Source organism: Chanodichthys erythropterus, chromosome 22, assembly GCF_024489055.1.
Source record: "Chanodichthys erythropterus isolate Z2021 chromosome 22, ASM2448905v1, whole genome shotgun sequence".
In the NCBI taxonomy this organism is placed as follows: domain Eukaryota; kingdom Metazoa; phylum Chordata; class Actinopteri; order Cypriniformes; family Xenocyprididae; genus Chanodichthys; species Chanodichthys erythropterus.
In genome coordinates, this window is record NC_090242.1 from 6599697 (window position 1) to 6617091 (window position 17395).

The 17395-nt window shown below is 37.4% G+C and overlaps 1 protein-coding gene across 1 annotated transcript in view; it reads left to right on the plus strand.

The window, feature by feature from the left end:
- Positions 1 to 17395, plus strand: part of gabra3 (gamma-aminobutyric acid type A receptor subunit alpha3) — a 212286-nt gene that overhangs the window by 131752 nt on the left and 63139 nt on the right. Inside the window, exon 7 of the mRNA XM_067376987.1 lies at positions 11292 to 11444. Coding sequence (XP_067233088.1) covers positions 11292 to 11444 — 153 coding nt within the window. The remainder of the gene's footprint in view (positions 1 to 11291; positions 11445 to 17395) is intronic.

A 17395-nucleotide genomic window follows, 5' to 3' on the forward strand; every position in this document is an offset into this window, starting at 1 on the left:
AGAACACTAGCAAAGGTTGACAGCCGGCAAACACACTTTGTCACCCACAAAACAATGACCTAAAAAACACTAACAACATGTAGCATTATACAATGTTTTCTTGTGTAAAACAAGGACATATCTCTGTTTATAATTCACTGCAATATATGTTACTGGAATGAATCAGACATGATGCAGAATTTGTCAATATTTTATGTCGTTTATTTATTTTTATAATTTTTTTATAATTCCAAAATACAAGAATTTGTATACACACCATCCACTGATACAGATACAATTCAATTGTTTTTATAGCATTTGATTTTAAGATTTAAAATATATTTCATTACTGTAAAATATTACTGTAGGAATGTAGCAAATTGCTGTCTTATTCAGTTTTGTATGATGTTATTGTTTTGAACATAAGTTTAACAGTTTTGAAAACAGTATGTAAGCGTGTGCAAATCGGTCTGTACATACAAAGAGTTTTGGCAGTTGTTGTGTCTGAGTGAGAAAGGAATTCATGAAATTTGAGAGATGAAGTCATTGAATGCATTTTGTGCCAAAGCAATGATAAATGATCCTCAGTTTAGCCCACATAGACTTCTGTTGTGCTCACTGTGTGAAGAGTTTTGCAAAAGTGACCTAAGAATTGAGAAATGTGTCCTAGCGTCTGTAAAAAACTGTAAAATATTACTGTAGGAATGTAGGAAATTGCTGTCTCATTGAGTTTTGTATTATGTTATTGTTTTGAACATAAGTTTAACAGTTTTGAAAACAGTATGTAAGCGTGTGCAGATTGGCCTGTACGTACACAGAGTTTTGGCAGTTGTTGTGTCTGAGTGAGAAAAGAATTCATGAAATTTGAGAGATGTAGTCACTGAATGCATTTTGTGCCAAAGCAATGATAACTGATCCTCAGTTTAGCCCACATAGACTTCTGTTGTGCTCACTGTGTGAAGAGTTTTGCAAAAGTGACCTAAGTATTGAGAAATGTGTCCTAGCGTCTGTAAAAAACTGTAAATAAATGCTTTTTCAATGACTGAATTCATTGAAATAAAATGATTTTTTCAGAATTTCTTTGATTTGAATATTTTTTGGTAATGCGTCGTGTAGGTCTTAAATTTCAGTCTTTATGGTCTTAAAATGTCTTAAAAAGGTCTTAAATTTGACTTACTGAAACCTGCATAAACCCTGATATATAATATATATATATATATATATATATATAATATTTTATAGGCCTATATTGGAGCATCATTAAATATGCGCCGATTCAGGCTCTGGCCCCTTTAAATTGCGCGCTCCCTGCCCCCCGAACTCTCGACTATAAAACTGTTTATAGTCTGTGTTCAGTTTATAAACTATAAACTATATAAAGTTCACACAGCTAAGATAACCCTCAAATTACTCTTTACAAAATGTTCGTCATGTATGCTGCATGCATGCTTCGGATCATGTGAGTATAGTATTTATTTGGATGTTTACACTTGATTCTGAATGAGTTTGATAGTGCTCCGTGGCTAAAGCTAACATTACACACTGTTGGAGAGATTTATAAAAAATTAAGTTGTGTTTATGAATTATACTGTAACGAAGCGGGACTGAGGCAGAGATCCAAATGCAGCATTTTATTAAAGTAGAGTGGTAGTACGGGCAGGGTCAAAACAGGAACAAACAGGAACAGTAAGGAACAAGCAGAATCGTAGTCAGGGTACAGGCAGTAGATCGAGGCAGGCGGATATCATACACAGAACGCTATACCAGGCAAGGGTCAGGACAGGCAGCAACGGGTCAAGAAACAGGAACAGGCAGCAACGGTAACAGACAGGCAGACAGGAATATAAACGGTGAGGAGTGTGTGCATGGCTGTATGTGGCGACAGGTGATTGGTGTGGAGTGAACATGTGACTGGCAGGGAGGATAGTGGGAAGTGAAGTCCGGGAACTGACAGGAGCAGACCGTGATCATGACATATACAGACAAGTGCAAGTGTTTAATAACGAAAATAGCGACGGCTCTTGTCTCCGTGAATACAGTAATAAACGATGGCAACTTTAACCACATTTAACAGTACATTAGCAACATGCTAACGAAACATTTAGAAAGACAATTTACAAATATCACTAAAAATATCATATTTTCATGGATCATGTCAGTTATTATTGCTCCATCTGCCATTTTTCTCTGTTGTTCTTGCTTGCTTACCTAGTCTGATTCAGCTGTGCACATCCAGACGTCCTGCCCTTGTGTAATGCCTTGAACATGAGCTGGCATATGCAAATATTGGGGGCGTACATATTAATGATCCCGACTGTTACGTAACAGTCGGTGTTATGTCGAGGTCTTTTAAACAAATGAGATTTATATAAGGAGGAAGCAATGGAGTTTGAGACTCACTGTATGTCATTTCCATGTACTGAACTCTTGTTATTCAACTATGCCAAGGTAAATTCAATTTTAAATTCTATGGCACCTTTAATTAATTTAAAATTAAAATAACATGAATTTTTAACTACAGCCCTATAGATGGCTAGAGAATTAATCAATGGTTAACATTATTAAATCATTATTATAACTATAAAAATAACTCTATATCAAATTGTAGCATTTTTTGTACTATCATTTGTATTATCATGGGTATTTGAAGATATTTTTGAAAAAAAAATACAATTAATTACAAGGCTGTAGAGAACAGTGCACTATTGCAGACTTCTATACTGAGGTTTTAATTACATTATTGTAATATAGTCAGTCTTGAATTAAAGTGGGCCGGTCTAAGGCATGAAACTCCAGTGCTGAAAATGAGTCCCAATCCGGCCCTGATGTGTTCCCTCACGATTCTGTGGATTATTGAATTAAAGACTATTTCTTTGAATTCCTCATCTTTTTGAGCTTACTTATATACAGCCACCCATAAAAAAGAGACTGAAATTGAAAATTATTTAGCACAGTTTAAATAACGATCCAGTTATGATATTGTGATGTACTGAATTACGGATTGCAATATAGTGAGTCACAACATGTATATCAAAGTACATATTGTATCATGAGGTAATTGCCCATATTGTATCCAGCCCTATTGTTTTCAGTTTGTACACTGCCAGATCTCTTGCATTTACACTGAATGCTGCAATCAGCCTTTTAAAAGGTATCCTTGAAGGATATGGAAACATCTGCCTCCTTTGTTTTTCAGCATTTGAGGCATAGTTACAGATTTATGCAGGATAATGAAAAACCTCTATTGATCTTTAACACAGCTTATTTATATGCATGAGTCTGTAATACTGTAGCCTTCCCTTTATGAAATTTCTCCTTTTTCATCTGACAACCTGAATGAATTAATTTTGCTTGCCTCCTACAAGTTTTTTTTATTATTATTATTTATATTTCAGCCTTGTCATGTGCTTACAAATTCCATTTTGTCTGTTTGTAAAGTAATTTATCTAGCCTGCTTTACAAGGACTTAGCTTATCGATTGCTTTCTGCCACATTTATTGGGCTCATACAGCTTCTCTGAAGAAGGAATGACCCAAACAATTCTATGAGAAAAGTGTGTGTGCTCAATACGATAAATGTGCACGTGAAAATAATCGATGAAATCCACATTATTAATGATGCAATTTTTTCTAAAGGCAGTAAAATGCAAATAATTTTATATATCAATATTTTTGTTCAAAAAAAAAAAAACAAAAAAAAAAAGTAAACATGAATGAATGGCATACTTTCCATTGAGGTTGTATTTTAAGGGTCACAATTAAATGCACATAACACTTCTTTATGCTGAACATACCAAATTGACAGTTCTTAGAAATAATACATTATAAACTGTTTGCAACGTATATTGGATCCCAGCAACAGCAATCTTTTTTTTTTTTTTAAGCATGGGCTTCTTGGGCCTCACTAATCCCAGGCAGGGGTTAATTAACACTGGTCCAATCATGTGCCTGTGTATTTTATAACTTATAACCATATATTTAATCGAGTGATATAATATCAATGTACCAATCTTGAATGTTATATAATCTTAAGAATCTTTTTAATTGTTACTTCCCCTCCCTAGTTTAGGGCTGGAAGAGGGAATAACAGGTTAAATAAAACTGAGAAAAACATGAAGAAATCACTAGGTTATTGGTATGGAGTACTTAATGCTGCCACTTACAGCCAGTAAAGTAAACTGATTAACATGTTCATATTGATTTATATATTGATATATGATTAATAAATGTTATATATATATATATATATATATATATATATATATATATATATATATATATATATATAATATATATAATATATTAAACATTTTAGAAAATGGGGACTACATAGTACAATTTGATACCCTTTTTTTCAGAATACAATGAGTTTTATTGACTACAATTATGTGCCATTGAAATCTTCCTGATCCGTACGTAAATTCCCTAATAAGGGAAATTTTTCCTTTCTTCTGAGTAATTCAAGCTTGAAATACCATCTAATTGCATGCATGTTTGTGCCATTCACACAGAATGCATCCTTGCATTCAGTGACAGTTGGACGGAGCACAACAGAGTGGAACAAAACGTAGGGTTCTCAGGAAGCTGAGATGCAGATGCTGGCAGATGTCTTTGTTCATAGACCAAACAATAATATGCATAAATACACTGATCAGCCACAACATTAAAACCACCTGCCACCATGTAGGTCCTCCTCATGCTGCTGCAAACAACTCTGATGTATCGAGAAATGGACTCCACAAGACCTCTGAATATGTCCTGTGGTATCTGGCACAAGGACATTTAGCAAATCCCTTAAGTCCTGCAAATTGTGAGGTTTGGCCTCCAGTGATCGTATTTGTTGGTCCAGCATATCCCATAGATGCTCAATCGGATTGAGATTTGGGGAATTTAAAGGGCAAGACAGCACCTTGAACTATTTGTCATGTTCATCAAAACAATTCCTGAACAATTTTTGCAGTGTGCCTTATCCTGCTGAACAATCTTCAACAATTTTTTGGATGGTGGTAGAAGTCAAAGTAACACATGAATGGCAGGACCCAAGGTTTCCCAGCATCAGACCAGACAACCTTCTTCCGTTGCTCCATGGTCCAGTACTGACACTCACATGCGCATTGCGGCTACGCAGCCCCATAAGCAGCTATCTGTAATGCATTGTGTTCTGACGCCCTTTATCATGGTCAGCATAAAGTTTTTCAGCAGTTTGTGCTATTGTAGTTGTTCTGTGTGATCAGACCGGATAGGCTAGCCTTCGCTCCCCACATTCATCAAAGAGCCTTGGGTGCCCATGACCCTGACGTCGGTTTACCATTTGTCCTTCCTTACACCACTTTTGGTAGGTACTATCCTTTGCATGCTGGGAACATCCTACAAGACTTTTTAGAGATGCTCTGACTCAGTCGTCTAGAAACACTTTTGGCCTTGTCACAGTCATTCAGATCTTTTCTCTTGCCCATTTTTCCTGCTTGCAATGCATGAAATTCAAGAACTGACTGTTCACTCGCTGCCTGATATATCCCACCCCTTGAAATGTGAACTTTTTTTGTTTTTCTAACGTTTTTTTATTTATTTATTTATTATTTTTTGCATAGTAAAATAAATATGTTTGCCTTTTTTTGACAAATAATTTTGTCTCTCTCTCTCTCTCTCTTCATATTTACAATGTTTAAAAAAAATATAATATTTTTCTCATATTTTTATGGATTAATTGAACTTGCGTGGACATTAAATACAAAATTCCCTTGAGACATCATATCTGACCACTACTGTAAATATTAAATAAATTACAAAAAAAAAAAAAAAAAATCTTCATTTTTTTTCTTTTTCCCAGACAAACTTTTAGTTATGTCCAAACAATCATCCACAGCCTCAAATAGGAGACATTTAAAATAGCTGATTAGAGAACAAGGATGTTGCATTCAAATGCAAATCTGAACAAATTATAGAGTTTTTGTCATGTCTGTATGAGTTCTCTTTATTGTCTATGGCTACTGATTAGTTAATCCTTGTCCAGCTGTTCCTGTTTAGTTCCATCACTTAATGTGTGTGTGTATATACTCCCTGTTCTGTTCAGTCCCTTTGTCGGTTATTGTTTGTGTTGAACATGGTTGTAATTCTCCTGAGTTTGCTATTTAGACTCTTTTTTTCTCATCATCTCCTATGTCTTGTGCTTTCTACAGCCGCCATTCAATGACAAAATAACCGACCACTCTAAAACGAGTAAAAAAAAAAACTTCTGTCACCAGTGTTGTGTCTCCTCCCCGAGAACCAAAGGTTTCTGGGGTATTTGGGATGGATGCTCTGGGACAGGGGCCGCTCCTTTACAGCCAGTGAGCCTGAGGCATCCACTAAGCTCGTCCAGGAACCAGAGCCGGATACCATCAAAACCCCAGAGACAAACGCACTCATCAGTCCACCCCTGAGGCTGGAGCAGACCTGAACCTAATAGATCTGTGGTCCACGGATCCAGTTCCCACCCAGATCCCCAACACCGAATCCTCGCCTTCTTCGCTGGTCCCATCTGGATATTTGGATGCTCCAGTGTTCCTGCCTGACTTCCTGGTCCCATCTCCCCCACTGGTTCCAACAAATCCCCTGGATCCATCAGTACCACTGGTATCATCTAGCTCGTTGGCTCTGCCCCCACCACTAGCTCCATGCGGTTCATCAGCTTCACCTCAGGCTTTACCTCCGCCATCTTGGAATGAAACAGAGTCCCCAGCTGCACCTCGGGCCTCCAGGCCCATGTCTCCACCTTGACCTGTCAGCCCGCCAGCTCCGCCCAGGCTCTGCATTCCTTCATCTCCACCATGGTCAATCTGGACCTCTGGGTCTCCGGCTGTACCTAGACCCTCCACCCATCAGGCCCTGGTCCGTCGGCCTCTCTGCTCCACCGGTTCCTCCACTCACCCTGGTTCCGTCTCCGACGATTGGCTCCCGGGTTGTGCCCAGCCCTTCAGCTAAAGCTTCACTGTGGCTCCTCCCACTGTCAGATCCACCATGGTGTTTGTCTCCGGGTTCCTGTCCAACACCATCTCTACAGTCACCTCCAAAGCCACCTCCTTCAGTTAGACATTGTATGGCACGAGAACTCGCCTTTCCAAGGGGGCGTAATATCATAATTATGTTCTGTTTAGTTAGTTGCTGTCATGTTTGCATGGGTTCTTATTAGTTTCTATGATTACTGATTAGTTCATCCTTGTCCAGCTGTTCCTGTTTAGTTTCATCATTTACTGTGTGTATATTCTCCCTGTTCTGTTCAGTTATTTTTGTTATTTTTTTGTTGAACGTGGTTGTAATTCTCCTGAGTTAGCTTTTTTTTATTAAAGCCTCTGTTTTTCTCATCATCTCCTTCGTCATGCGCTTTCTACAGCCACCATTCCGTGACAACATGCTAGCCAGCTCTGGGAGAGACTGCGACAGAGAAACATATCTTGTAGGCCAGGGTGCCCAATCCTGTTCCTGGAGATCTACCTACCTGCAAAGTTCAGCTCCAACCCTGATCAAACACAACGGAACCAGCTAACTAAGATCTTTCGGAATACTTTAGAATTATAGACAGGTTTGTTGGATCAGGGTTGGATCTGAACTCTGCAGGTAGGTAGATCTCCAGGAGCAGTATCATATTGTGCTCATTTCATTCATAGTTTACACTCATTTGTGTATCATATTATACAAGGTTTAAAAAATATAAGTATGTATATTAAAATGTGTATTAAAACATATTAGCACCACTACTAATGTATTTCCTGGAAATGTCTTTTTTTACTTTGCTCTACTGTTCCGAAGAAAAAAAATATATATTTGTCACCCCTTTGATTCTGAGTGTGCTCTGAGTTCTTTTTCTTTTTTTTTTTTTTTTTTTCTTTTTTTTAAATCAACACTTATATACTTCTGTCTGTACAATTCTATTCAATTGTACTAGTGGCCACTAAGTCTTTTTTATTGCTGACACACAACGTTAGTTTCTACTTTTTCAGTACAAAAAGATTGGCAATCAGATGTTACCCAGCAATTTCTGTGAAAATGAGTGGCACAGTGGAGAATGGTACGGTGTATATATTTGAATAATTTGACATTTTGTGCTATGAGCATGCTAAACTAATATCTAAATGTGTAAATATTTAAAAGTAAATGGACCTTGTTCTTAAGGGGGCATCTTCCCCCATCTTACCGGGCCATGCAAACCGTTTTACACCTTATTGCTATTATAGTATAACCAGGCTCAATCTGCAATGAACACATTAGTAAAAGTCACGTCAAGGCCACGTCAGTGATTATTTAGAGACCAACATTATTAAGACACATTTGAAAAGCTCTGGGTGTATGTCAGCGCTGGTGAAAAGGTTTTGTATTGACTTGCCTCCAGATGAGACCCATATCTTACTGTCCCCCCTCAGCTGACATGAAAAAGACAAATACTCCAGTGTTTGTTTTTTAAAGCACCACAAGCATCTGTTTATTCTTCATTTTGTCATTTTAATTGTCCTCTGCTCTGCCTCCCAGTGCAGGGAGAGAACACTAACTCAGCTGAAAATTGCTTTTCCTACAGAGATTGGAATTTCAACCTCGGGTCTTGTTTTAAGGAAAATGTCCCATAAAAAGGAAAATTCTGTTATCAGAAGAAGATATTTCACAGAATGCCGAGGGTTTTCTTTTACATGATGAGAAGTGATGCATTATAAAAATAAATAAGAAAATGTGGTCCGTACGACTTATGACCCATATTCCAAAACTTCTGAAGTCATGTGATGTGATGACTTTTGTGTTAGGAATAGATTAAAATTCATTATTAAAAGTCATTATTCATTTTTGGTCATGTGCACTATTAAATTTGTTCTGCACCAGATTTAATGCCATTTAATGTGGTACTGGTACATCTTGCAACCGAACACATCAACTTTGAATATGTTTACAGTTGTTTTCACAAGTAGTAGTTAAAAAATCTTACATTAATACAAAGTTGTTAGTACATACAGGCAAATATCCAAAACAGTAAATGTTCTTCTTGTACCATATGATGGACTTTTTATCGTCGATGACCTTTAGAGATAAAGGCTACAAAAAATCTGCTGCATTAAAGGTTCCCAAAAGCACAGAGCCCTCCATAATTCAGTAAATGGAAGAGGTATGAAATGAGCAAGACTTGTCCTAGAGCTGGCCGCCTGGTGAAACTGAACAATCAGGGGAGACAGACCCAAGAACCTGATGGTCACTGTGGTTGAGCTCCAAAGATCATGTGTGGAGACCGGAGAACCATCACTGTATGACCTCCTGGGTTTTATGACAGAACGGCCAGATGGAAGCCTCTCCTCAGTGCTGGACACATGAAAGCCTGCTTGGAATTTGAAAAAAACACCTAAATGAATCTCAGACTGTGAAAAACAAGATTCTCTGGTCTGTTGAACTTCAATTCTAAAGATGTCTAATTCTAATTCATGTCTGGAGGAAATCGGGCATCGCTCAGCACCTGCACAGTACCATCCCAACAGTGAAGCAGTGGTGGTAGTAGTATCATGCTTTGGGCTTGTTTTTCAGAGAGAATGTCTTGGTAGAAGGAAATCAGCAAAATACAGACATATCCAATAAAAAACAGGTTCAGAGCACCCACACACATAGTTTTGTTTTGTTTTTTGTAAATTGATATGGAAAAACTAATAAATGTAAAGAATTTTAGTATAAAGCTGCAAAATGCAATGTGGAAAAAAAAGAAAGAATTCTTTTGCGAGGCATTTTTTAATTTTTTTTATTGTTTCTCATAAGAAAATAAGATATTGACTATTGATCTCTATTTCTTCTAGACAGCAATGAGATTAAATGAAAAAAAAATGATGTAAGTTTCCTACTTCTCCTGATCTACCATAGTTTTTAAGGAATAATATTTCCTTTATTTTGAATGTTGAAAATTTTGAACACATATTATGTGACTTAAAGGTGCCATAGAACGTCTTTTTAAAAGATGTAATATAAGTCTAAGGTGTCCCCTGTATGTGTCTGTGAAGTTGCAGCTCAAAATACCCCATAGATTTTTTTTTTAATTATTATTCATTTTTTTAATTGCCTATTTTGGGGCATCATTAAAGATGCGCCGATTCAGGCTGCGGCCCCTTTAAATTCTCATGCTTCCCTCCCCCGGAGCTCGCGCTTGCCTTAACCAGCATAAACAAAGTTCACACAGCTAATATAACCCTCAAAATGGATCTTTACAAAGTGTTCGTCATGCAGCATGTCTAATCGCATAAGTATAGTATTTATTTGGATGTTTACATTTGATTCTGAATGAGTTTGATAGTGCTCCGTGGCTAAAGCTAACATTACACACTGTTGGAGAGATTTATAAAGAATGAAGTTGTGTTTATGAATTATACAGACTGCAAGTGTTTAAAAAAGAAAATAACGACAGTCTTGACGCCGTGAATACAGTAAGAAACGATAGTAACTTTAATTACATTTAACAGTACATTAGCAACATGCTAATGAAACATTTAGAAAGACAATTTACAAATATCACAAAAAAATATCATGATATCATGAATCATGTCAGTTATTATTGCTCCATCTGCCATTTTTCGCTATTGTTCTTGCTTGCTTACCTAGTCTGATGATTCAGCTGTGCACAGATCCAGACGTTAATACTGGCTGCCCTTGTCTAATGCCTTGAACATGGGCTGGCATATGCAAATATTGGGGGAGTACATATTAATGATCCTGACTGTTACGTAACAGTCGGTGTTATGTTGAGATTCGCCTGTTCTTCGGAGGTCTTTTAAACAAATGAGATTTATATAAGAAGGAGGAAACAATGGAGTTTGAGACTCACTGTATGTCATTTCCATGTACTGAACTCTTGTTATTCAACTATGCCAAGATCAATTAAATTTTTAATTCTATGGCACCTTTAAAATCTGCAAATTGGCCATCCGACCTCTGATTTTAATGACATAATCGCAGCTTTTCATGTTCCATCAGACCTTCAAAAAGAACCAAATGGAAGGGCTTTCAGATTGGGCAATTGTCTGTCACGTCCTTCCTGCTGTTAAGGTTAGAACATCCAATCTACTCCAACCATGCTGAGAAAACACTTGAGTCCTACTCCATCGTTGGCGCTGTTGTATTCAAGAAGCCGTTAACTTTCCTCTCCAACACAAGACGGCATCTCTCTATATCTCATTTGCTCTGCTTGTATGATATATAATGAATAAATTTATTTTCCATAAATAAATGAGAAATATTTTAGTCTACGTATGTGTTGTACCATCAATAATTTATCTCTCTTATGGTCTCTCTCTTCTCTTTTTCTCGTTTCTTGTATAGGAGAATATGTAGTGATGACAACGTATTTCCATTTGAAAAGGAAGATTGGCTATTTCGTGATCCAGACGTATCTCCCCTGCATAATGACCGTCATTCTCTCTCAGGTCTCCTTCTGGCTGAACCGGGAGTCTGTGCCAGCACGCACTGTCTTCGGTAAGCTTTTCTTCCCTATTGTTTCTTAATGCACAGATGTGCTTTGCGAGTAATCCGGCAAATAACACATCCAACATAGAGCTGCTGTTTAAATTATGAGACTACATCAAAACATGCTGCGCCTTGTATTTGTGAAGATACTTTTGTTTTTTATTGTTTTCATTTGTCATAATGAAACAACGGGAAGCGTTCAGTAAGCAAAAGCATCAGGGATTATTTGAAAAATTTGTATTCCGCATGAAAGTTTACCATGTACATTCCCTGAGAGGCCCTAAACCAGGATAGTGATGGATTCTGTTTTGAAATGGAGCCGGGATCACAGGATTGACCTATAATTACCTCAGCACCACACAAGCACTTAATCAATTACAGATTAGATGAACCTAAATCTGGAGTGAATTGAAGTAAAAAAAAAAAAAGTGATGCTGACAGGACAGGAAAGGTAAATATAAACCCAAAAGTATTGCAACTGTATCTCCTTTAGCAGACTATTCACGCATGATTTTTAAGCCTTCTGAAGTTAAGAGATTATTGTTTATTGAACTCACATCAACTTTGGCATGGTGCCTGGCTTCATCTGCTGTTTTGCTTGTTATCAAAGTCTCGAGCATCAGGTGCAAAGCAGGGCTCATCCTGCCAGCTATACTGTAGAGGATGTTACTGTTTTTGCAGTCAGCTACTAAATAAAACTTTTTTCACACTTCTCACAAACTGTTTTTGATAGAGTGCAGAAGCATTTCATGCACCACTGTTCTGAATATTACACACAACCACACCAAATAATATTTTATTTATAAATCACATTTGTTGTGAGATTGTTTTAAGCCTTCTGTTCATCATGCAGTAGTATTTATTTTGATGATCTGTATCGACCGAAACTGCTTCCAGTGATCAGTCCCAAAAGTCCTAAACGGAGCACTCTTAAGCCTCGATTACACTCCACGCGTCTGTGGCGCGTTACGGCTGCGACACGGGTACTGGAGCTGATACGCGGCCACTCTAGTCAATGCTTGTGTTTACACCAGCTGCGGTGCGTTTTAGAAGCGTCCCAGAAGCGGCTCGCCGCGCCGCTTCACTAAAGATAGGCACCTCGCCTATTTTTGACAGACGCCGCGTCCAAGCCGCACAGCTCAAATACAAAATAAAGTCAAAATAATCACCCTGTGTAAACTCCTGCTCATATTTCACATCACTAGGAGGCCAGAAACTGATGACAAGAGATTCAAAGTTGAAAAACTTGAAATTTTTTTGTTCTTGTTGTCCATAACTGGACTTTTAAGTGAATTAACTTCATCTCTAGGCTACAGCAAAATAAAGTATATGGGATAGCAATAAACACAATTAAACTGGACAAAATATAACAATTTAGCCATTAAAAAATGAAAAATTTACGGAAACATCGTTGGACGGGCAAATCTCGTGGTCTCGCGAATCCAGCCGCTTCGCTTCTGAAATGCTTCTGGTGTGAGTTGACACCACGCAGAGGACCGAACAAAACCTTGCCGGAGCCGTAACGCGCCGCAGACGCATGCAGTATAAACGAGGCTTTTAATAGTAGTTGTACCATATGAAAATAAATGGTCATTTGTATATAGCATGGGTATAGTTGTATTGGTAAAATGTGTTTTTGTCCCATGAGTTGTTTTATCTGTTTATGATGGTGGTTGTCATTTTGTGCTTTTATTTTTATACGTGCATTGAACTTCGAAAGCCTACGTTTGGTAATCCCAGCTATGAGAATTGCTGAACTGAAGGGGTTTGTTTTACCCTTGTTGCCAGTCTGTTTACAATATCAGCAAAAGGCTGCTCTACTAAGTACTAAAGATGCTTGCCATGAAGGGGTTGAATAATTTTGAGACTGCAGAAGTAATTAAAATTGAAAGCTCAACACAATGGAAGTTTCAAGTGGTTTTTCTATTTCAATTGCTTTTGTTTGATTTGTTCATTGCAAACAGCTGAAAGTCTGTAAATTGTGCTAATGAACCTGATTTGCAATGGGGGTTGAATAATTTTGATTATAACTGTATGCTGAAGTTGTTATTTACCCATATTGAATAATGCTGCCGATGTTCTTGTCCTGCCATTGGTACCATTGTATGGGTTTTGTATTTTCCTTTTCATGCCTTTGTTCTTCACAATTCTTGCTTTTCATTATTCATTGTTGTCTTTTAACTTTCAAACTCCATAATTTTCAAATTAAAACTAATGCATGCAGTTCAGCATGCTCAGGTGTCTAGTCATATTTCATCTTCACCTTCTTATTCTTTGCGACCCGCCTTCACCATTATCTTTCACACTCAGACAACCTTCAAGACTTATTTTCCTTAGAATAATTCACAATATTTGAAAAACCACTGGATACTAAAAAAAAAAAATAAAAAAAAAAAAAAGAGAGAGAGAGTCAACCATAAAGATTGGGGGTTGGTCTATTTTGATTTGGGCTGGTAAGTAATGCTCTATAACCACCCACAAAGCTAACAACCACATAGTAAGACATTATAAATAACAATAATAATATGCATACACAACAGGGGCGTTACAGGCAAAAAAAAAAAAAAAAAGGATGAGAAAATAATCTATTTTAATAAAACAAAACAACACAAATATTACAAATTATGACATTAAAAAGAGCGCAAGTCACTCGTATCACTCAGTTGTGCCTCCCTTTCCACTCATAGAAAACTATTAAACCCTAGCATGCGGTGGGTTTTGTGGCGGGTAATTAAGAATGAATGGGGGAAAGTCACGTGAGAGGAGGCAATGTCTCCTTCGCACTATGATTGGATGCAATTGGTTATGATTGGATATGATTGGTTTGTGCGATAAATCCCTCCTTTTTTTTTTTTTTTTTTTTTTTTTTTGTGCAATCAGCTTGGTGTTTACGGAGCATGACTGATGATCCAAAGTAGCCTAAGTTGACAATTAAAAAGAAAAACATCAATACACAAATAAAATATATTGTTTAAATTATTATTGCCTTTAGTTATTATTTTGGAATTAATGTAGAAATGCTTAAAACATTAACTTGATGAGATTGACTTGGTCTTGTTAAATAGAACATTTATTACAATACATTGTTAATATAAAATTACAAAATAGAATTGTATTTGGTTTCTTTTTTTCTTTATTGATGTAATGTAAAGTAATGTTCATTTAACAAGGAAGATGTGTCAACGTTAAGAGTAATGCACATGAATTTACATTGATTCATAAATATATAAAAAATGTGCCTCCTCATTTCAGAACACCACTGCACGCCACTGATACACAAGGGCAAGCACCACTACAGCTTAGACAAATTTGACTTACACTCTACTCGTCAGGTATAAGTTCTTTTTTTTGGACACTTATATTGAGTTTCCTTTGGTTTCCTTTTTTCTTTCTTCCTGTCTTTAGTTTTTGTTTGCCTGGTTTCTGATTATGTATTTTGTTTCTATAGTTACTCATTGGTTTATTGATTATATTATTGGTAAGAATTGTTATTATTATAGGCTTATGACAATATTCTTACAGTGAGACTTGGTAACCACAGGTAAAACCATACATGGCTACTCACTACCACTATAAAATTATATTACACTGGAGCAAAAAAGTATTTAGTCAGCCACCAATTGTGCAAGTTCTCCCACTTAAAAAGATGAGAGAGGCCTGTAATTTTCATTATAGGTACATGAGAGACAAAATGAGAAAAAAAAATCCAGAAAATCACTTTGTCTGATTTTTAAAGAATTTATTTGCAAATTATGGTGGAAAATAAGTATTTGGTCACCTACAAAAAAGCAAGATTTCTGGCTCTTACAGACCTGTAACTTCTTCTTTAAGAGGCTCCTCTGTCTCCTCCAATCGTTACCTGTATTAATGGCATCTGTTTTAACTCGTTATCAGTACAAAAGACACCTGTCCACAACCTCAAACAGTCAGACTCCAAACTCCACTATGGCCAAGACCAAAGAGCTCTAAAAGGACACCAGAAACAAAATTGTAGACCTGCACCAGTCTGGGAAGACTGAATCTGCAATAGGTAAGCAGCTTGGTGTGAAGAAATCAACAGTGGGAGCAATTATTCGAAAATGGAAGACATACAAGACCACTGATAATCTCCCTCGATCTGGGGCTCAATGCAAGATCTCACCCCCTGGGGTCAAAATGATCACAAGAACAGTGAGCAAAAATCCCAGAACCACACGGGGGAACCTAGTGAATGACCTGCTGAGAGCTGGGACCAAAGTAACAAAGGCTACCATCAGTAACACACTACGCCGCCAGGGACTCAAATCCTGCAGTGCCAGACGTGTCCCCCTGCTTAAGCCAGTACATGTCCGGGCCCGTCTGAAGTTTGCTAGAGAGCATTTGGATGATCCAGAAGAGGATAGGGAGAATGTCTTATAGTCAGATGAAACCAAAATAGAACATTTTGGTAAAAACTCAACTTGTCGTGTTTGGAGGAGAAAGAATGCTGAGTTGCATCCAAAGAACACTATACCTACTGTGAAGCATGGGGGTGGAAACATCATGCTTTGGGGCTGTTTTTCTGCAAAGGGACCAGGACGAATGAATGGGGCAATGTATCGTGAGATTTTGAGTGAAAACCTCCTTCCATCAGCAAGGGCATTGAAGATGAAACGTGGCTGGGTCTTTCAGCACGACAATGATCCCAAACACACCGCCCGGGCAACGAAGGAGTGGATTCGTAAGAAGCATTTCCAGGTCCTGGAGTGGCCTAGCCAGTCTCCAGATTTCAACCTCATAGAAAATCTTTGGAGGGAGCTGAAAATCCGTGTTGCCCAGCGACAGCCCCAAAACATCACTGCTCTAGAGGAGATCTGCATGGAGGAATGGGCCAAACTACCAGCAACAGTGTGCAAAAACCTTATGGAGACTTACAGAAAACGTTTGACCTCTGTCATTGCCAACAAAGGGTATATAACAAAGTATTGAGATTAACTTTTGTTATTGACCAAATACTTCTTTTCCACCATAATTTACAAATAAATTCTTTAAAAATCAGACAATGTGATTTTCTGGATTTTTTTTTTTTTGTCTCTCATAGTTGAAATGTACCCATGATGAAAATTACAGGCCTCTCTCGTCTTTTTAAGTAGGAGAACTTGCACAATTGGTGGCTGACTAAATACTTATTTTCCCCACTGTATATTATGATATGTTATATAGGCCTATAAACAACACCTAAACACAGGTAAAAACTATACACACCTTCACAAAGAAATTAATTATGTATTCCCCTACCCACCTAAAATAAACTGCAATATAAATGGCTATAACATAGTATTCAATATAAATATTCCACATTTCCACAAACCATGGTAAATTACTACAGTTCATTCATGGTAATGTTTGTAAGGCTGGTAATTTTGGCATTTAAAAGTATTTTAACTTCATTCATGGCATGTTTCTCCTGTTTTCCTTATCAGTCTTGTTTGGAATGTTGAGGCTGTTTCATTCTATTTATAACTAGTTTAATCATCAATTGATTTGTAAGCGAGAGGTGTGTGTTGAATTGAAACGCTTCTCTCATTGGATGTCGCAATGCTGTTTAATAATGGTATCTGGGAATAAACCCAGCTCCTTTTAAGCTTTCATTCCGTTATCCACTGGGCCGTGCTGCGTAGTTCAAAGTAAACTAGTGAAATGCATGAAAACAGCGATATTTGTTCTGCATGTGTTGTTACTGACCAAGAAACCAATTCAGATGATTCAGTGACAGAGCGATCCGAACAAATCCAAACTGTTTCAGATCGTTATGCTCGTTATGCATTTGGCCAATTCACGGAATAGAAAGAATCGAACCAAAAGAATGATTAATTCACAAATGATTGGTATCAGTGCCACTGGTTCAGTTGACAGAAATAAAGGACACACATAATAACCGCTGAAATATTCACACAGAAAACGTTTCTCAGGTCAGTTGGAGGAGTGTGCATGGTACGAAC